This window comes from Photinus pyralis, unplaced genomic scaffold, assembly GCF_008802855.1.
Source record: "Photinus pyralis isolate 1611_PpyrPB1 unplaced genomic scaffold, Ppyr1.3 Ppyr1.4_LG7, whole genome shotgun sequence".
In the NCBI taxonomy this organism is placed as follows: domain Eukaryota; kingdom Metazoa; phylum Arthropoda; class Insecta; order Coleoptera; family Lampyridae; genus Photinus; species Photinus pyralis.
The window spans coordinates 31,366,051-31,388,932 of NW_022170738.1; the positions used below are offsets into that span (position 1 = coordinate 31,366,051).

Below are 22,882 nucleotides of genomic sequence, written 5' to 3' on the forward strand. Positions count from 1 at the left end.
AATGCGTTTTTTTAGTCATAAAAAGGGGCCCCATTTAACCTACACTGTATCTCTCACCATTATAGATATCCCAATGATGAGCCACAAATTTAAACCACCCTGTAGCTATACCCACACAAAATAGTTGTAGAAAAAATTGCGATTGAACATATCAATACGATTTTTTTTTGGGCTACCCTGTACACAAATTGATGTCCTTAGAAATTAGAATTCCTTGGAAGTCGTAAAAAAATTGGGATTTTGGCAGTAAGTGTACCTACTTTTTTCCACAGTGAGAGGTCCCTCCAAAGGATTGAACAAACGGGTGTAACCAGAGTCATTCTCATTGTAGCGTTTTATAGAAATTTTTGTACGTCCATCTGTTCCTCATCTAATTGGAGGACGAAACTGCGATGTCAAACCTTCGCCAATCGATTTCTACGAGTTCAAGGATCAGTGCTATTGAATATTTTTAAGAATTAAAAAAAATGCGCTATTGTTTGCGTTTTGTCCGTCCGTCCGTCCGGACCCACTTCTGCCGTTTCGAACTACTTCTAAAGGAATGGTCCTAGAGTCTTGGAATTTTTTGCAGTAGGTAGCCTATACCTTGAAAGTGCGTCAGACGGCCATCAAATTTCGCTGCCTAAAAGGGCCCCCCCCCCTCGAATTATTTTCCGAGATGCTGTTTTTGAAAGTAAAAGTGCATAATTTTTACATACGACAACCAATTGGCCTCTGATTTTGCATACGCATACCTTTAATGGTGCCAAGTTAAACTTTAGGGGGGACAGGGGGGGGGATAAACACATGTTCTACCCTTCATGGTATTCTAATGAAAGGTATCATCGAAATAAAATGGTTTGTACAAACTATAACTTTCCCGTGCGACTCTTTTCGAGACGGGGCCAGGAGGGGGGGGGGGGTTAAAAATTAATATCTCTCATTGTATTCTAATTAAAGATGTCAACGAAAGGAACCGTTTTCTACCAACTACTGCCCTTCTTTCTGAATGAAAGGTCTCAACGAAAGGAATTAATTTAAATAATGCCAACTTTACAAGTTTCTGTCAGCACAAAATGCAATTGCGTTATTTACGAAAACCCGTTTGAGAACGTAAGTTTTAAAATTGGCACCTTCATCCGCAAATAGGTTGTATTGCCTTTTAGAAAAAGACTGCATAGAACCACAGGCTGATTTTCACTTGGCGACGCGTCGCGATGCGTTTCGGCAGCGACGCGACGCGGCTGACGACGGCATCTGTCACTGTTCTACCTACGAGTTTTGAGTACCTAGTTTTTTTTGTGATAACCGTACTTTTTCGTGTTAAATTAATGGTAGCCGATGCTGTTCATTTTGATGTTTTGCGCCCCTTTGGTACCGAATATAAGGTGGTTTCATTATAGGGCAAGTTTCTCGAAAATTTGTTTTTTTAGGTCGATGGTCCAGACAGTGCACTGACTAATTAATTACGTGAGAAAGTAGGTCGCGCCAGTCTGGCGGAAAATTAGACGAAATTAATGGGTTATACGTGTTAAGTCCTGATGAGTTGGATGCGATGAACAGATAATTGCTTTTCTAAACAGGATTGGTCAAGGGATATGAAAATGATTGGTTGTAACGAATAAACATGGTCACTGAAACCGATTAGCCGCCATTTTAAAGGTGTGCTTGTAACATTGGTAAAAAGGGGGCCACAAGGGTGTGCTAGGAATATAAGGATACGCGTAGGGTTACAAAAAGTTCGTGTCGACGGGCCGTAATAAATATCAAAGCGTGAGAGGAGGGCACTTGTTATTAAAATACTGACCTCAAATTAAGCTCTGCGATTTCGGAGCCATTTCCATATTAAAGAGACAACCCTAAAATTATATTGCCCCCCCCTTCGCCAACCTTGTTCAAAAAAATTGACCTTCGACATTTCCAATATGAGAAACTTACGAAACAAAACACCCCCCCAGTTCCCAATCCTCGAACCCACGTTAATAAAATAAAAAATTTTACAAAATACAATTTCTTTCGTTCTTCAATTTTGCACCACATCTATCTTGCAAAGAATCGAGTCTCCCCCCACTTTTGGAACTGACCTAACGAATAAGTACACTGATACAATGTTTATTGCGAGGTTTTATTAGTTAAAACAGATAGGTCTAAAGGTTTAAGGGCACTTTTCTTGGATTGATCGGAAATGGTACGCAGCACTTCGAGTACGTCAAAAAGTACTTTGATCGCGCGAAGATTATCGTTAACAGTTTTAAAATTCCGCAGTTTTTTCATTAGGTGCAACTGGTTCGTAATCGCCGTAGTTTCCGAATTGGTTAAGCGTCTAATCATTATCCCGGCGTCAATTCGCACTGAAACAGGGGTTGGGGGGACGACAGCGCCTCGCTGATCCAGCGGACTTACCTGAGTCGGCGGGTGGCGTAGGCGTCTCTTCGCGCAATTCGCAATACTTTTGCGAGTCCATCTCGAGAGTTGCCTTTTCCTCCTTGTTGTCGCAGTCCGTTTGGAAGGGGTTGTTATTTACAATTTCGTCAACCAACCCTTTCGACTGCAGGGGCGTCGGCGAGAAGGACAGCTCGTCGATGCAGTCGACGTCGGTTTCGGGTCCCAGATCCTCGTCGTCGTCGAATTCGTCGGCGGAACGTTTGCCGTTCGCCGACCTCTCCAAGAAGTCGGCCACATTCTCCGTTCCGTTCTGTTTACATCCGTCGGCCAAATTTAGGACGAAACCCTCCTTCTGGCCTAGGATGTCGGGGTTGTTCGAGTTGGCGAAGGGATTTGTGGCGTTCGCGTTGTCTAAGGTATCCATGATTAGGCTGTGGCGGGTCGCCCAGTGGGCCTCCGCGGCCACTTTGGACGGTTCGCGAAGAAAAACTACGATAACAGAGATGTTATCACAGGAACCTTGCTGCTTCGCTAGCTGAACTAAACGCTCGCTTACGGATTCGATATCGTCTGTAACAAAAAGAGAAAAGAGCAGATGAGTACAATGTTTGAAATCTGTAACGTTAGAAGAGCATAAGGCAGTGAGGTGTTAAGAAGAAGTCAAAGCAGAAGCTCATCGGCCGTGAAGTTCGACGACCTTTTTCAGTCACTGCCCGTTGTTGATTAACTGCATTGCAGGTGGTAATCGTGTTACCTATATAAGTAATTGTTATTGTATACCGTTTTTTTACGACACGCAAATATGTAAAGTGTACATTGTGGTCATTACTACACGTTGGAGAAGCGCTCCCTCACATATTCTACGTCAACTACCTACGCGACACACATTTGTCAACGTACTGTATATCAACAGTTTATTAAGAACGTTATTGATAAGAGTGACATTTCCCAAAGCATGTACCAACACTTCTCTTAAAGTGCTGAAAGAGAAATAAATGATGTGGAACAGATCATTCGTTAACAAGACGGTCGATTAATCTTATTTTCCTTGCAAATATTCTTACAAATTATATACTTGAAGTCTTGTGAATCAATTTCAGACATACGCTAAAACACTGTAACATCTATCAAGTGTGCGAAATCGATAAAAAAACTTGTCTGAAATTGACTCACAAATCAATGATGCAGGGTCACAGCCTCCCGATTTCAATTGTATTGTTTTTTGAAAAATATTCGGGAATCGTTTCTCCTTTGGAATCGTATTCAAAAGTCTGGCTTCGCAATCTTCTAGACATTCTCTTGAAATATTAGTAAACATCTTCATAGGAGAACCACATCTTGAAAACGTTATTAGGAATTTTCTAAAAAAGCCACAAAATTGGTTTTGGTTTTAATTTAAGACCTTCTTAACTTCAAGAAATGTTCTTCTGGAAATTTTCTTGGAGCATTCCTCGAAGTCCACTCAAAAAAAGTCAAAAGAAATCACGTGAATATTTTAAAAAATCTTCCTTGAAGACCTCCTCGAAATTTTACTTCTTTTCCTCTGTCCGGGAATTTTCTTGGCTCTTAGAAAGTGTCTTCCTAACACATTTTATTCTTGGAATATTCGTGGGACCGGGGAGTGAATGGTTACGGTAAGGGCGGTGGGAGTGGCGACAAGTCAAAGAAGTTTCTCCCAAAATGTTACAAATGTGGCGAGTTACGCCATTATAAGCGAGACTGTAAGAATTCTAAGAAGTCCAAGTCTGAGAAGAGTTAGTTTGTTAGCCAGTCGGATATCCAAAAGCTGTGACTTCTCCCAATGTTTGGATTGCAAATTCCCGTGCAATGAAGCACATGACCATGAACCGTAATTTTGTTGTGTCTTTGTGTATCCCCCTCGGTATCCCCGGATGGTTTATATTCACAATTGGACCCGATCGGATCATAGGATTTTTTAAATTTTTTTTTCATTGATGTCGCACTCTGCTAATTTGCGTACCGATCGATAAGTCACTTGCATCGTACCGTGCCGATGTGTTCCGATTTTTATATTTTGTACGGTAGGTTTCCTAATCATATATCCGTCATACCATCATAGCCCGTAGATGGTCATACGAAGTCGTGGAGAAAAATCTACTAAATTTTGCTAAACACCACCGATTTGCACATCAATTTGGATTCAGGTACTGACCCTGTCGGATGTTGGTTTATATTTTTTTACGGTGAAAACTACCCCTATTTGAAAATAATTTAAAATTGTAGAATCGATGAATTTTTATAAAAGTGATACGCCATTTAATCAGATGACAATGTTGTAATTTTAAACTATTGATCTTGTGGATTTTGGGACGCACAGGAAAAACCCGCACTAATTGCCAAACAAGTTTTTAATACGTAAGCATTAATTTCGATCCCCGATTAAGTTAACGATGAAAAAGTGGCCTCAGAAAGGTGTAATTGTATAAGTATTATCACAAACGTAAAAGTACAATGACCGCCCATTAAAAAAAATCTTCCTCCATCAATTTAAAACAATTATTTCCGATGAGCATAGATCATTTAAGCTACGAAGTATACGGAGGCGTAATAATTGACGCGTTTGACACCCGGTATATTTCACTCCGATCCGCACCTAAATAATTCTATTAAATTTCTTTAATTTAATTATTAGCCCAGCCCCTATTAAGTACTCTTCGGGCGTAGCCTTTTCGTCAAATAGTTCCCAAAGGGAAAAATTTCGTTTTGAACGTGCCTGAAAACGGAATACGAATTAGGGTTATTGATGTATTAGCTGGGTAATTAATCTCGGGGCAAAATTTGTTAATTTCCTGCTCTAACTGCAGTTGTAATTGCTGAAGGGGCGGAAACGTACCGATTGCATGCATATATGAACGCCAACAGAGAGACCTAAATTAACTAAAACTGTCCAATCAGCAAAGTGTATAATTACAAATGAGGAATAAATAACTCTTCCGCATGCTTTCAAAGTGCTCAACAACACCCTACAGGATGGTTTCCTTTTACCTTTAAATCGTACCCTCAACTTTAAATTATTCTATTGGTAGTTGGGGGAACCACCACGTGTAACCAAATAGGTACACATGCAATAATATTAAAACACTCATTACATGGCTATTATAACATAACGTCGTCGAGTCTTGCCCTTTATGAGTACCCTCTTCCAACACTTTGTTTTCAAGAGTTTGGTATTATCGTTAAGGCACGCGAGGCGGCGAAACCGAAACTGTGGTTCTGTGTATCAAAGTGAGGTGTCGCCGAAATCGAAGCGCTATCCGGTAGCCATACAGCGGGGTAACGCTAAGGGCCAAAACTGAAAATAAATAGTGTCGTCCAGAATGTGTTTAAAATATTTACCACCGTCGGCTTTTATATCCTGTACAATATGATTTAGCAAATTATCGTCAATTGTAATACGTTACAACAAGATGGAGCGCCATCACATACATATATCTAAATCGGTAGACAGCGAGGCGAAGAACGATGAAATAGCCAGCAGGATCGCCAAATATGGAGTCATTAGAATTCTTTTCATGGGAACATGTCCGCATACAAAACTAAACCCTTCGATTTAGCTGACTTTAAGACGACTAACACGAACGATTGGATTCGTTACGCCTGATATGTTAAGAAACCTTAGAAGAAATTTATATTTGAGATTAAGATGTCAAGATGCTCGCGATAAGCATTTTGTACATCTGTTCAATATTAATTTTTTTGTTTATACATTTATCAAGAAATATATAGGTAGTACCTACTTATTACTTATTTTGTTGTTCAGTGTGTTGTACCATTTTCTTTTTTTGCCGTTAATTTCTGCATTTGAGAACACATATTTCGCAAGTCATAAGATATTTTTATATGTTTAGAAGGTTTTAGCAAATGCAAAAGTTACATGTTCAATTTAAAAAAAGAAAATTAATACAGACTACTGTTACATGACACTTGACGCACCCTGTACAACAAGAACTCGTTGAAAAAATGCGCGATTAAAAATAGCAATGAACGTGCCCTAGCCATTTTTAGCGCATTTTTGCAAATTTACTTTTAATCACACTTTGACCGGCTGGATGGCTGGCAGCACCTGCGAGCCCGCATTAAAACGCTTGTAAAAAGACATGGAGTGTACATGTATCTACCGGGGCCGTGTAATTAATAACTTTAGGAACGGGACTACACGATGTGAGGTTGGCGACATCTGGGCGCCATCCCCAAGCATGTTATACGAACGTGGTGATTTTTCACCGATAGTTTTCAAATTGGTGTCGTCAGAAAGATCTTGCAAACACGCACATCTTCTGCGGAATTTTGTTTTTTTTTCCTATGGGCGAAATTAAAAAGTGCCGATTTTCCGTTCCTTTCGGTAAATTTTTTTTATTTTCACTTTTTAGGCGCTCAAGGTAGCATACGATAGCCCCATGCTTTCTCTTTCAATCGCTGTGCCAACCGTTCGAATCTCTTGAATATTAGCAAAATTACTATTTTTTTTAAGGTATACAAAATTCGAAAAATGAAAATTTGCCCGCCGCGTCGGTCAATCGCATCGGGAATTTTTTTGAATTTTTGAGAAGTGGCTTTTTCTTGAAAACATCACCTATAGAAAGGACTTTTATGTTGAAAATTTCAAACGACGATCAATGAACACTCGGTATTGAGAGGTGTTTTAAGTTGGGTGCTTAAGCCGCTGCTACAGCAAATAGCGCTGCAGTTAATCCGCCGTTTGCAACCGTAGGAATATGTAAATTGTTATTACAGCCGGCGCAAGGTTTATTACCACGGAAGAAGGAAGAAGAATCAATGTTATTAAGTTATAGGTCAAGTTTTAGAGACCCCGCCGTTTGACCCAAAATTCAAAGGGAAAACTGGCATTACTGGACTGCCGAATTTCGAGATTTCATTCCGACTCTTTGGATAAATATAATTAAGCGTAATTAGTTGAATGGATTACAGTAACAGCCTCGGATTTAATTCCCTTAAAACCCTTAAAAAACTTGAATTTTGATACCAGTCCCGTATTTTTGAGACGTCTGGGAAGTTGTAATTGTTAAATGTAAATAACCGAATATGCTGTGTCGGTTGGAAAAACCACCCCCACCTCTCCCTATGGCTTATATAAGGTGAACGCAGAATTTAGAGATCTTTCTGAATTTGGGAGATAACCGAAACTGATTCCTACCGCTCCGTTTCATTACAAAGTAAGCTTTTTGTTACTTTCCGTTTCATTAATTATAGCGGGAGGAGGGTGGGATATTGTCTCGGCTTCTCGCAATTGCTTTCCCGTAGAAACCGCTACCGAATCCGAATATTGACTGTTCCCACTTAAAGAAATTGCTGTACGCTGTAAATTTGTTTTAGCATTCACCAGTAGCCCCCGCTTGCCGTGCTCCATTCGAGTTACCAGACCAAGAGCTTACCATCGGCGATCGCATCTTGTCCAGAAGCAAGGGAAACCGAGGTGGTGCCCGAAACACTCCCGTTCCGTCCGCCGATTATCTCCACCGTCACCGTCTACCGATTTTTATTTGTAAATTACTGCTGGATAGAACATTTTTGCAAATTTAATTGTAAAAAGGTAGTAGTTTAATGTCACTTTATCCGGCCGGTTGACTAGCTGGCTGGTAGCAAATGTGGACCCGCAGAAGAACGTTTGTATAAACACAAGGAGAGTCCATGTACCTAACAAAGCCGTGTTATTAACAACTTTACGAATGAGGCTACATGATGTGGAGTCGGCGACATCTGGGCGCCATCCCTGAGTGTGCTATACTAAGTGGTGATTTTTCAGTTTTTTCCTAGCTTCTTCAACAGTTTTGGCTAGATTGTTTTCAAATTGGTGTCATCGGATAAATCTTGTAAACGCGTAGATCTCCTGCCTGAATTTAGAAAATGTTTCGGAACAATGGTAGAAGAGATTAGACAAGTGTATTGCCGCTAACGGAGAGTACTTTGGAGGAGGTTGAAGGAATTTTGTACAAAGCATAAATACACGCTTCAGGATTTGCTCCTAGTGGAGGTTATACATATGCGTTTTTACCCTTTTGTCGTAAGTACCGCCATGTTGCATTTCGTTTATTTATCGTGTGCCTGAAACGCGAATGTTGTTGGAGAAGGGGTTGGCCAATTAAGTATCGTACCTGGTATAGAAGCAGATTACGAGTAGAGCGAGGCCCTTCAGGCATTAATCAACTAATTATATATACCGATCCCTGCCGCTTGGGGGGCTTTCCTTTTTGATTGTTTTCAGGCTTGGATGCGAGAACTGAGCTCACTTCTTCGCATCAACGTCTAACTTTATTCAAGGTAAGGGTTACCTTATGTATTTTACTTGTAATTGGCCTTATACGTGCGTTTTTTTGCACGGAATATCAAGTTATGTGTGGAAAATCGTTTTAAGATTCAGTAATTAGTTTAATCGATCATTATTCACTTAGGATTTACTTTAGGCATTTAAAATGTAGGGGTGGGAGTGAAGGGTGCTTAGGGGGTGACTCAATCCGTGACAAAAATATGATGGTTCTAGTTGCCCCAACCTCCATGACAGTTATTCCTGGTTTTTATTAATTTGTTTCGATCTACGCAAAATTTGGATTACATTTGATCTAAGTGACCATAAGCCTAAAGCGATAGGAGCTTTCTCTGTCCCTCCGTCTGTTTCTCGTCTAGATACAGCGATGTCAAACCTTCGCCAATCGATTTCGACATGTTCAAGGATCAGTGCTATTGAATATGAGCCGGATTGAAAGTCGGGTTTACGATTGCGAGCTAATTTAATTTAGGTATGCACAAACGATATCTACAGCGGGATGATTCTTACTATATTGTAACGGAAATGCTGCAGACATGACGTCGCCTTTGGCACTCTGGAATTTTCTACGCGTATTCGAGAATGTACTGGACTTACATTGCTTGCGTGTATAAATGGTTGCGGACCGAACATCGCGGCAGTCTACTATCGAACGAGATCGAGCGAACGGAAATAAATTGCGAAGTGTGAGTGATATAAATAATCGATATAAATTGTACGGATTTTATAGTGTTTTAGTTTTGTTTAATAAATATTGATATAAATCGAACCCGAATTTATAAATAACGTTACATTGGTGTCAGAAGTGGGATTAATTAAATTAATTAAAAGTAAGTTTAAATTAAGTGCTTGTGCTTGTGTATGCCTGTAACAAGATCTGCCGCCGCTAAAATGGAAGAAACGATGCTCAATTTGCTCCAGCAAATCCAAAATGGCCAACAGGTGTTGCAACAAGAAATGAAAAGCAACCAAGAGAAGATGGAAGAAAATTCTAGAAATTTTGAAGAGAAGTTCGAGAAAATGGAAGAAAATTCTAGAAAGATTAATGAAGAAAATTCTAGAAATATTCAAGAGAAGTTCGAGAAGTTGGAAGAAAATTCTAGAAAGATTAATGAAGAAAATTATAGAAATATTCAAGAGAAGTTCGAAGAAAATTCTAGAAATTTTGAAGAGAAGTTCGAAAAGATGGAGGAAAATTCTAGAAAGATTATCGAAGAAGTCTCTAAATCAATTGAAGAAAAAGTTGAAGATAGAATTACGGAAGTTTCCGAAACATTTAAAGCAACATTCGTTGAGATTGAGCACAAGTATGAAGAGCTGCGCGAGCAATTCTTGCGACTGACTACGGAAGAGCGTACTAGTAGTGCCTCAGATGAATTACTGATGGACCGTCTTCTTGAGGTGCCACAGTCTACTCATTACAAGAAGGTCGACCCAGAAACAAATACAAGAGTAGAAGGCGACGTTCAGCAAGCCCGAGTAAAGCCACCTACTTTTGATGGCAAGATTCCTTGGACCACGTACGTTAGACAGTTTGAAGCAGCGGCTGCGGCAAATAAATGGACTCTTCAAGACAAAACTACAGCCCTGATTCTTGCTCTGAGAGGAGATGCTCTGGATGTGTTGCGGACCATTCCCGAGGATCAACAGAACTTCCAACAAATAGTAGCGCGACTCGAAATGCGATATGGCGATAAACACCTTCAGCAAGTTTACTATTCCCAAGTCAAGAACCGAATGCAGAAATCTGGAGAAAGTTTGCAGGAACTTGAAGCGGACATCGCTAGACTGATTCGATTGGCATACCCTACGGCACCGGGGAGCTTTCTTGATCAACTGGCTGTACAAACATTTATCGATGCCGTTCGTGATGGAGATGCCCAGCAGGCTTTGAGACTGGCTAGGCACGACAAAATTGAGAAAGCTTTGGCCCATGCGTTAGAATTCGAAGCCGCCAAGAAAGCTAGTCATGGAAGTGCGCGAGTACGTATGGTGGAACCTCGCAGTGACAGCCGGGTAAGAACCATCGAAGAGGAAGGTGGCTTCTGAAAGTTTTGAAGAAAAGGTCAGTAAAGTAGTGGTAGAAAAGGTCAGTAAAGTAATGGAAGAAAAGGTCAATAAAGCAATACAGTCACTGGCAAAGAAACGTGAACCACGATGTTGGAATTGCGGCGAGATTGGACACGTTCGCCGCAACTGCCAAAAACCATTACAGCAGTCGGAAAACTAAGAAAGGTCGACAGGAAGGGGCTATCGTCGACCTGCAGAAACAAAGCCCCGATCTTCACTGTAAACATTACGTCGTCTGGAAAGTTCTGAGTCTGTACATCGACGGCCGAGTTAATGGAGAAGACAGATCCTTGCTAGTAGACACAGGTGCAACAAGAACTATTGCAAGACCAGAGTTATTGAAGAATTATTTTCGGATCTCATCTTCGACCGTGCAGTTAAAAACAGCAACTGGTGAAAGAATAAAAACGCACGGAGAAATACAAATGTCTGTCACCATCGGAAAGACCACCATCAATCACCAGGTGCTAATTGCTGATATTTCTGATCAATTCATCTTGGGAATGGTTCTTCTTAAGAAACTCGGAGCTGTGTTAGACGTGAAAAAGGGCGTGTTAAAGGTCGGCGATGAAGAACTCCCTTTCCATGAAGACAAAGAAGATGTTATCCGCCTGTTAACCACTCATGACGTCATTATACCCGCACTTAGTGAAAAAATTATAATGACCACTTTAGATGGATATTGTCGCCAGGGAAGCCTACGGATAGTCGAAGCACTAAACCAAAAGGAATTTCTAGTGGCTAGGGCTCTGGTAAAAGTTCAAAATGGCGTTCCGATTCGAATTATGAATTTGAAAGATAGTCCTGTTAAGCTAAGCAAACGAACTGCAGTTGGACAGTGTGTGCCCATCTCGGCTATTCGCTCTGTGAGATCGGAAAATCTATCTAAAGGAAAGTATCCAAGAGTGGGTAAAGTACTGCGCTTGGAAGATAGTCAACGCTCTTTGTTCTACTTGGTTTCAAAGAAAACGTCAGAAGGCAAACCCACCTATGAAAACCTCTGGTCTGCTTTAAAAAACTTAAAGAAACTCATGGCATACTATGACATAAATAGCTTGGCGATCCCGAAAATTGGATGTGGTTTAGATGGGTTGGACTGGAAGATAGTGCGAACCATGATCGAAGTGATTTTTAGAAACACTAGCGTTCGAATTACAGTATGCTGCTTCAACCCACAGGGGACGACCCTCCGCAAAACTGTGAACTGTTACTTTTTCAAGAAAGGTGTTTGTCGAGCAGGCTCTGACTGCAGATTCCGACACGAGGCATTAAAAAGTAATACTAACGCAGTTTCTGAACGAGACGTCCAGAATTAAGAAGGGGGCAGTGTAACGGAAATGCTGCAGACATGACGTCGCCTTTGGCACTCTGGAATTTTCTACGCGTATTCGAGAATGTACTGGACTTACATTGCTTGCGTGTATAAATGGTTGCGGACCGAACATCGCGGCAGTCTACTATCGAACGAGATCGAGTGCGAACGAAACATAGAGCGTGAAAAGCTGATATAAATAATCGATATAAATTGTACGGATTTTATAGTGTTTTAGTTTTGTTTAATAAATATTGATATAAATCGAACCCGAATTTATAAATAACGTTACAATATCTCCCATTATCTTACCACAAGTCAATTGTCATTCGTCTTACCAAAAAAACCACAATAAACGCTATTTTTACCATACTTATTTACGGATACTATTTCATCGAAAAATTCTTCTTATCCTAAAAATATGCGATTCTTAATACCTTGTTGAGTTATTTGAGATTTGCTTAAATTAGGCCATGGATTTTCTACCTAAAAAACTATACAGCGTGGTCAGATATCCATGGGAATTAACGTTGTTTTGAAATTAAGAAAAGTGGAACACTAAACAATTACGAAATGTGATTCATAAATCGCAACTTACGAGAAAAAAGTAATTCGCGAAATCCCGATGATGTCACTACACAAGACACCCGATAATTGTTATTACCTTATTACTGAAATATAAACTTTGCGGTAATTACTTTCCACAAATTTTAAGACATAAGGTGGGTAAGCAACATCATGGACAGAAATAATCTAGAATCGCATATTTCTTAATTTAGAAAACCCAATGTGGCATAAATTTTGCATTTGGCAAATTCACATACGGTTCAATTGATTGATGGCCAATGGTGGTTTCCAACCTGTGTGTTTAGATGAACCAATCGCGAAAATGATATTTTGGGGGAATTGCAAAAGTTTGCTCAACTTTCTCGCCGCGGCCAGTCAGGAATGCATCTCGCAAAAATAACTCGCCCCAAGAATTTATGTTTCGCAGATTACGCGTGAGACGGAAAGTGCTCGCATTTTTCATCGTTGCCTTTTTTTCCAACATACATTAATTTTAATTCAAAACATTCCTCCGAAAATAGTGAAATTTCGTCGACGCGGAGCGAGAGGGAAGAGAGCAGCATAGAGTCGAAACGCGAGGGTTGTGGAAGTTTAGTCATAACCCTCTAAATAGTAATGACACGTAGTTCGCAATTTCCCGTGATGTCACCACTAAAACTATATACAGAGAGATCATTTTATTAAACAAAATATTCTAAATGAGCGAGCGCTCTACGTGATTAAAATAGTAAATTTTTTTAATAGGCGCGAAGTCAATGGCTCTCTAGAGATCACGGCGAAGGATCTTTATTTATAATTATTCTTATAATTACATACACATAGCGCACAACACACAGGATTCGAAATTAATTAACTACGCCCTAAGGTGATCGAACTCCTTTCGCGAGAGAATTACCTAAACAAGACCACGGGTAACGAGAGGCAGAGAACGCCCCTGAAAAACTTTGACAGGATGTGGCTGGCGCTCTTAAGAAGGAGAAGTGCCTCTACGTGCTTAATTATGTACCGATACATTGTGTTATTGAAAAACAGTACGTGTGCAGACATCCCAAAGGAGGAAACGCCACGGAATGAGAGCCTCGTAATTGTTCAAGCAAAACGCATCAAGTATATTTTACCGCATGAAGCTGGCGCTAACTTTCAAATTATGTTCGAAGGGGAATAACAATTTTCATATTTCTTTCATACAATTTTTACTCCGGTACTGGAAGACTTGTATGAAAATGCCATAGCGATTTTTGTAGCATGCTTAGAGCTAACTAAATCCTAGGTTTCAATATTTCAATATTCGAAAAAGTCGTTTATACAGTGTGTTCAAGCTTTTTGGGTAAAAATAATTTGTAGGTAGATAAAAAAAAAACCTTTAGATGTTTATGGGTAACAAGAAATATATACCCAAAGGTAAGTGTGTCCAAAATAAGAATGAACAGCACGGTGAATTCGGAAAACATAAAAGATACACAGTCTGTTAAACTCAGAAAAAAGTTGTGTATTTAGGGCTTAGTAAAATGGTGTTTTAAAAATTCAGAAATTCCAATCAGTTCCGAAGATATTTGAAAAAAAAAACGAAATTAGCCATATTCGTTTTTATTTTTGTCTTGCCCTGTTTGACAAGATATCAAAAAAACAAATAACACTTCCTTAGAGGAACTTTTTAAGGCTCTAAAAGATGGTACAACGCGACGTTTCGTTTTTGAGAAACTATCATCCACTACATATTTTTATATGGACCGGAAAAAAAGGACATACTGTATTGAGGAGCATTATTTTATTACGAATACAAAGATATACAGTGTGTCCCCGGATGGACTGAACAAGAGGGAAAAATTTTTAATTTTAACTACGCAAAAATGTCATTCTTTATAAAAAATTTTGCTTGCCTCAAAACCACCTATTCTGAAATAAAAATCTAGATATTCCTTTTAGCAGCTGAGAAAATTACAAAAAATGCAAAATCTACAGCGGAAATTTGCATGTTTTTGATTAAATCAGACTATCATTGTACCTTCCATGGAAACCTGATAAGCAAATCAAGTTAAAAAAGACACCTTAGAGCTAAAGAGAAACATTTTATTTCATTCAATGTAAAAAATGTAAAGTTAAAATTAAAAATTTTTTCCCTCTTGTTCAGTCCATCCGGGGACACACTGTATATGGCACAATATGATTCTTTATTAGGTATGCCATATTAACGAACAATCAATGAATTATTTTGACATTTTGTCCACGCCTACTACATACAACAAAATATTAAAAATTTAATGACAAGCCTTTTTTCTGACTTAAACAATAAACATTTTGGTGTAGCAAGCGTTGGAAAAATGTCAAAATAATTCATTGATGGTTCAAATGACATAATAAAGAATCATATTGCGCCTTATATCTTCAGAATAAAAGATGGCAACACATTTACATAAAGGTAATAGCGAAAAAAACGCGTTTATTCGCTTCGCTCGTATTGGGAAACCAAACTTTTAATCCGGCTCACTGATCTTTGAAGTCGTAGAAATCGATTGACGAAGGTTTGACATCGCTGTTTCTTTTCGTTCTCGAGTTAGACGAGGAACAGACGGACAAAACCATCACATTAAAGGGATTTTTTTCTTTTGAACCTTCCCCTAAAAAACTATATCATGAACCAAAATCGCTTATAAAATATCTCAAAAATGAATATATTGTGAGGGAAAGAGATAGTAAAACAGCTGAAGGGGAGTCGTGTGCTTCAAGGTTACACGTTGTGCCTTATGATTCTTATGAAGCGGCACGTGTTAATTACACATTTAAGGAATACGTGCATAAAATTTTTATCAATTATTAACAATCATCAAAATCTTTATTTTCGTCATCGCGATCATTGTCATTCAAATTTATTACATAAAGTTCTATGGCAACAGAACCAAAAAGTGACCTGAGGAAAGCTAGATCGTTCTAAAACCTTAAGTCTCAGTTTTTACCAGGGATTGAGCTTAACTTTTGGTACCTCAAAAACTTCGAAATGTTCGGTTCAATTTTTCACTTATGACTGCCAATGACATACGAGCATAGATAAAAAAAAATCACGAAACGTTTTTGAAACAGATCACATTTCCCGGAAAGAGCACGTCACATTCGTCTAGAATCCTTATCGCCAGTGATTAATCACGACAGACTTGATGGCGTCTGAAATCTGAATGCGATCCGATGTCTTTGCATTTCTAGAATATTCGCTACCGACAGAGTACTTGAATGACATCACATTTTTACCCGGAATGTTGTTTTGTTATTACATTTGCTCAAAGACCAAAGTGAACGTAACAATATCCACTCAACAGTCAAAGGTCGCAATTTAAACCATCAGACTTCTACTTCTTAATCTTGAGCTTTTGACCCTCGTTCAAAACTAAAACCCCACGTACTCGGGTTAAAAACTGCAAAATTTAAATATGCTAAACCTTAATTTTGGACATCCAAATGCCAAAAGACATCATTCCGGTCAAACCTCAAATTTTAAACGCCAACCCTACTCAATATTCAAACTCCACCACAGTTCAAAGTTCGAAACTCTAACTCAAATTTATTCTGATAAATTATATTCTGCAATTAACTGATTTTTTGCTTTAAAAATAACTAACTACTAAGCCAGTAATAAAGCGCTATCTTATCTGACTTGGTCAACAGACTGTCACTCCTTTAAACACTGCTATATTTTTCCGAAACATGCTGTTGACGTCACTGCATGCATGTTAAAGAAAACTACGTGCATTTCAAAAAACGCTAGAAGGCAAAGGACCCTCAGTACACAAGGTATATATTTTCAAAAAGGGCGCCTATAAGTACCAGCTAGTTGGTCACTATTAAATATTTTTCTCATCCCTAGCGCAGTAAATTGTGTATACTTCTGTAGGCATTTAGTGATTTGTTTTAAATTATTATTGGATGGTCCCAACAAATTCGAGATATGCAATTTCAAATTTAATAAAAATTGGCATTCATGCATCCATTTTGTTGAGAAAACGGCAAAAACCCACTGTCCCGATGAATACACATCTAGAAAATGCAGGTCTGTATTATACTAAAACAAGCTCACCAAAAGAGACGCAGAATGCGGGCAGGTATTTTGTAAAAAAGCGCCAAAAACCGGAATCAGATGATTTCTAGCAAACCAAATTCATTATAAAAGTCATACGAATTATGATATATTATGTAGGTACCAATTTCTATAGAAAACTCAAAAATGATGTCAAAATTTTATTTCAAGGTGGCAGTTAAATCGGTGCCATATTGGATTGAACATGATAAAAATTGTATTCTCTTTTCAATCAACGATGTACGCTAATCAACAATTGAAAGTGAATTTAATTATTTTTAGACATAACTAAATTAAATAATCAATTTAATACCTACACCATTTTATTAGTACCCATTCTCTAGTGTACCGTAGGTTACCAAACCCGTAAAAAGAGAACAAAAACACAATCATGAAGAAATTCAATAGTGCGCCCATTTAATAATAAAAAGTTGGCATTCATCATTTTGAAAGTCATTTTAACCTTCAAATTAAAGTTTATGTCGTAGTTTTATATCGAAATGTTTATATTTATAAAATCTTTTTCTCTTGATAAGGATAAAATTTTTAATTTTTTTTAATTTACTTCTCTATTTTAGAATGAGTGGGGGAAAGAGGAATTTATTTTCAGCAACTGACGCCATCTTCTCAGATCGCTTATTGAGATCGGTTATAATTCGTCATATTTCATGAACAAAGTGTCGAGGCAGAGTATTCACAAAGAGGAAAATGCAAAGGAAAATGTAACTATCGTTAAAAATTAATTCTAAACGCTCTACATGTGGTGGGGTGCTGGGGCGTCTGAGATTTTTCTCACGAATATTTTAAACTTACGGGGAAAATCAACAAATTGTCAATTCCTGAATGACCCTATTTTCTTAGTTATCAGAAATCCAGAAAAATGTATATCACAAAACTATTTTATTAATTATCGTTGAATAATTTTCTGTTTGCAAAATGTGAAAAAGCGAGTGAAAAAGTTATTGGACCTAACCCCCGACCTAACCTCATGATTTAAATTTAACACCCTGTATCTAAAGAGATAGAATGTTAAATTCTCTTTTCAAAAATATAATACACCAGGGACGATATTCAAAAAGGATTCAAGTGAGTCAAAAAATTCCAAAAATACTGAATAAGATTAAAAAAATATTTACAAAATTAAAAAAAGGTTCAAACGATTAAAAAAGATTAGATTAGATGCTGCGATTGTACGAATATTTCTGCAAACATTTCAGCCAGGGGTTAATTATTAGGAAGGTGGCCTGGCAAGGCGTAGAAATTCTATAAAGCTCGAGGACAATAGAGGGCGTTACAAAGCCATTTCGAAAATATACATGACGGACATTTTATCTGGAACACAAGATTTTTTTAAAGAAACTTTTTATGGTACCCAAAATTATAGAAAGTTTAGTAACATTCTACGTATTTATGCATGGTGCAGGGGGAATATTAAAAAGCACACTTTTTTTGCTTAAATAAAAACTAAATATGTCACATAATAGTTCCCATTAAAATGATCATGCAGAAGTGCCTACGCCACTGATCACAAATCTAAAGTACGTAGATTGGTAGCAAACTTTTTATAATTTTGGATACCATAAAATGCTTCTTTTTAAACAATTTTGCTTTGGAGATATATCCAGTGCTCCAGACAAAATGTTCGCAATGTATACTGATAAAGCCATAATGCGTTTATGTAGTTCACCAAAGCCTTTTTTGCGCTTTCCCGAAAGTTAATGCGCAAACTTTTTCTAAAGTCGCCAAAAACCCTATGTTCACGACCTAGAACGATGTCAGCATCGAAAGCTCTAGCAGGACCAAATGCTCAAGAAATAGTCCAAAAGGTACAGGAAAAGCCAAGCAGATCCCTAAAGGATCTAACAAGTTATAGCATGGACCTCCTACTCGCCCCAAAAAGATAATAATAAAGATATTTTAGGGTACTCCAAAGCCTTTTCTGGGATTACATAATGTGTTTAGAGCCCCCTAGCACTTCATAGACAAATTTCTGGGTTGGACGTGCTTTAAAAACCTTAAAATACCCTAAAGAAATATGCCTATTGTTTTTTCGGTTTCGATGGCGTCGTCCACCCACGCCGCACTTTTTACCTAAGAATGAAATTTTACAAAATGTGACTTAAGATCATGAAAAAAAATATTGTCTATAATATTATAGCTCGTATTATAGTTAAACTTTTCAGCATAATTCTTTTCCCCATGCCCGTTTTAAAATAGTTGTAACCTCTAGAATTTTCCGTTTTAATATATAATCTCCATAAGCCGTTGGATGGCCGTTGATTGAAACTAGGCGCCATTCTAGATATGTTTACGTAGAACCCAGTGGCGTAGCCGCGTAGCAAAAATAAATTTTTGGAGCAACGTGTGCGAGTTCTGACCCAAAGTCGAGCCCAAAGTTGGCATTTTTTAAATGCACCACCCTGTATATTTTAACGTCAATGGATTCATGGAAGTTTTGTTTATTGTATTCATGGCAGCCGATACCAATCAATAAACATGGGTGGCGTTAGAAACATGAGATTTCAAAATATAATATAATATACAGGGTGGTGACTTGCGTAACGCATCATAGGGATTTCAATGTAAAATTCATAACATGCGATTATCGGCTCCCCAAATTATTTTAGAGCAAAAATGTATTGAGGTTTTTTGTGTGAAAAAATTTTTTTACGTCAATCAACCGTATTAGTTTCAATTTTTTGCATAATAAAGACGGAAAATTGGAAAAATAAAACCCCCATCTTTTTCAATAATCTGTGATGCCATGGAATTTTATAATACAAAAACTACGCCAATATCCGTCATGCCATGGAATGTCTGCTATAAAACAAATCAAATTCGATCAAACAGTATTTATTTAGAACAGCGAATTCAACCTAAAGAAAGACCAAATTACTAAAAACGGTTTCCTAATGTAACAATTTACAATAAATGTTCGAATAAGTCTTAACTGCAGACTGCAAGTCGATCATAAAATCTATTTCGAACTGCTGCTAATTGATAACTGGATATATTTTTGTGTTAAAAAATTCCATGGCATCGCAGATTATTTTTCCAATTTTCCGTCTTTATTATGCAAAAAATTGAAAACTAATACGGTTGATTGACGCAAAAATTTTTTTTCTACAAAAAACCTAAATACATTTTTGCTCTAAAATAATTTGGGGAGCCAATAATCGCATGTTATGAATTTTACATTTAAATCCCTATGATGCGTTACGCAAGTCACCACCCTGTATAATTATAGAAAAAAGTATAGGTTGTGGTACATCAATGTAATCATGAAAACAAATCCAAATAATTGACGTTAAGACATATAGGATGTTGTATTTAAAAAATGATCAAAGTCCTCGTGTGAGATCGAAGGGACTTCAGCACATTTTTGTGTGGCAGATCAGTGTTTTATTAGCCAATATTGACTCCACCATCAATAAGATCTTGCCGAAAGCTACCCCGTTCACTTTGTCGGTACCATTTTCTCACTTACCGTGCACTCGCAATTCGCGTTTGAAGTTTTGACTCCACCATCATTAAAATCCTTTGGGGGTTACCATATTCCCTTTGTCGACACCCACTTCTGATCACCCGCAACAATTCGGATTTGAAGTTTCGACTCCACCATCAGTAAGATCTCGTCGGGGGTTACCACATTCCCTTTGTCGATACACAGTTCCGACGTCCCGTTCATTCGTAATTCACATTTTGGTAGATTTCGCTAAAATCCCGGCATAAAATCGTATTCAACTTTTGGGTACTTCACATAGCTCGACCTTCTATTAGTGACACGAGAAAGAGAGACCGCGATTCGCGCTGTAAGAAACTTTTGGGCGCCCAAAGTCGTCTACCCCTCGAAGCGCGCCGCGCAAAAGGTGGTTTATGTCGCCCCTAGGAAAAAAAACGAAATTCCGCGACGCAGGAGTTGTGCGCGTTGACAAGATCTTCCCGACGACACCAATTTCAAAACAATCGGAGAAAAAATGTAGAAGAAGATAGATAAAAACTGAAAAATCTCCAGGTTAGTATAATACGCTCGGGGATGGCGTCCAGATGTCGTCGACTCCAAATCTTGTAGCCCCATCCCTAACGTTCTTAATTACACGGCCCCGATAGTTACATGTACACTCCTTGTCTTTTTACAAGCGTTTTTCTACGGGCGCGCATTTACTGCCAGCCAGCCAGCCAGCCAGCCAAAGTGAGATTAAAAGCTACTTTTTACAAAAAAAATTTTTTGCAAAAATGCGCTAAAAATACCAGCATGGGGCCAAATCTCAGAAACGGTGGGCCAAAAAATGTTTTGACTACGCCACTGGATTCTACGTAAAATATCTAAGAGAAACAGTTTTTACCTTTTTCTATCTTACATGGGTTGTAAGATATGATAACATCCCAAAAAGTCTAACTTTTGGTTTTCACCCTGTATCTCAAAAACAAACGTAAGTAGCTATATTGATTCTGTGTGTGATATTAAGTCTTAACCAAAATAGGACACACGGTACACTAATCCTCTGGCTAATCCCTTTTACGTGTTATCTGAATATTAAATCAAATTACACTATTACAAAATACTGCGAAACTCCCGAAAGACCTGCAATTACTAAAAAGATCTGTAAATCCCCAAAACGATCTGAAAAATTTCGGAAGGTAGGGTCTGTAAAATTCAAAGGCTCTAATTTTGGCAATGAAGCCTAGCCTCACCTGCTGTAAGTAAGTACGAATCTCGAAAATTCAAAAACGCCGCCGATTCGATCGATCGACGCGTCGGACGTCGCATTTTACCTCAAAGGACACGTTACAAAAGGTATCGTCAAAATACGAGGCCCGCTTCGAAAGTTATTCGAAAAAATTTAAAACGAAAAAATTTCCATACTATCCCCTTCCTTCGAAAAAATCGAAAAAAAAAATTGTCAAAAATCGTCGCTCTTTCGACGTCATTTTATGCGTTTTGGTGCGGTGATTGCAAAAACGAAAAAAAATTCTCATAAAAAATTTACGGTTTCGGCGGTAGAGGGCGCTTTTTGTTACACCTGATTGTATGCCACAATTCCAGGATGGTTTCCATCTCGAGAGGGTTTTCAATTTATGGTACCTACTGCCCTAAAATTTCCAAGCAAATTCAAGAAACCGAGAATTTTATCATAAAGACGTAATGGTTTCACGGAAACTTCCAAGAGACTACGCACCGGAATTTTACCTGGATCTTCGCATGTCGTGGAATATTCAAAACATGTGAAAAAGCGGTTTCGTGCAGTAGGTAAAGGTACTTCATCCGAACAAACTTTGTAAAGATTATTGATTATCATTATATCCTTCCAAAAAATTGTTCTAACTAACATAACATGCAGCACCCAAACAGAAATACAAAACATATGATTGAGATCACCTCCAAAGGTACAGAGGTATGAGAGGTACATAATTTTATCTTTACTGCACCATTCCCGTGATGTAGAATAATTGACTATCGATTAAATATCTTTATAGTCATTTGTCGTCGAGACGCTGGGGTTGGCAAGCCACAATTACAGAGAAGTGAGACAGCTGGCTCTGTACACATGATCTTCCGATCTGGACGTAAACGACTTTTGAAAGATAAAATTTTGGATCTTATTACTTTGAACTTGACAATTTTCAGTTGTCGCATTTAAAACGCCAGCCATCAAGAGAAATAAGAAAATTGGGGCCAACTTCGGTGATGAAGGTACCGCAAAGCTCTACTTCTGAGAGTACAGGAAATTTCCTCAATATTATTTATTGTTTACCGGACACGTACATAGAAATTGCGCCATCACCGGAATGAATTTAGATCGCGTACGTGTAGTCATAAAAACGGCGGACTGAATCATCATACACATTACACTGGGGTCATTTTTATTTTTTAGGCCATAGATTTTCCACAGACATCTAATCATGGTCTGTGCATCTAATTAAAGACGTTTTTTTTAAGAAAACAATTTCTAATAAATATGCAAAAAAGAGATTCGGTCGAGCAATTTCAATTACGTTTGGCCTTGATTATAATTACTTCTCTCGCCATTGTGAAACGAAAAACGTATAATAAGTGATCTGTAACCGGCCGATCTTAGATAAAACGGGCAACTTTCAAAAATATGTTTATCCCTTTTATCAAGTTGGTGCATTTTTATTGTTTTAGTTTGCGATTGAAAAACAAATGAGTGCGGCTACGTACCGAGGGATGAAGATA

At 38.2% G+C, this 22,882-nt stretch overlaps 1 protein-coding gene across 5 annotated transcripts in view; it reads right to left on the reverse strand.

Annotated features, from left to right (window-relative positions):
- LOC116175807 (microtubule-associated protein 4-like) overlaps positions 1-22,882 on the reverse strand; it is an 80,789-nt gene that overhangs the window by 21,081 nt on the left and 36,826 nt on the right. For all 5 annotated transcript variants that reach the window (XM_031494115.1, XM_031494112.1, XM_031494111.1 and 2 more), the window contains one exon: positions 2,383-2,934. In XM_031494115.1, coding sequence (XP_031349975.1) covers positions 2,383-2,934 — 552 coding nt within the window. The remainder of the gene's footprint in view (positions 1-2,382; positions 2,935-22,882) is intronic.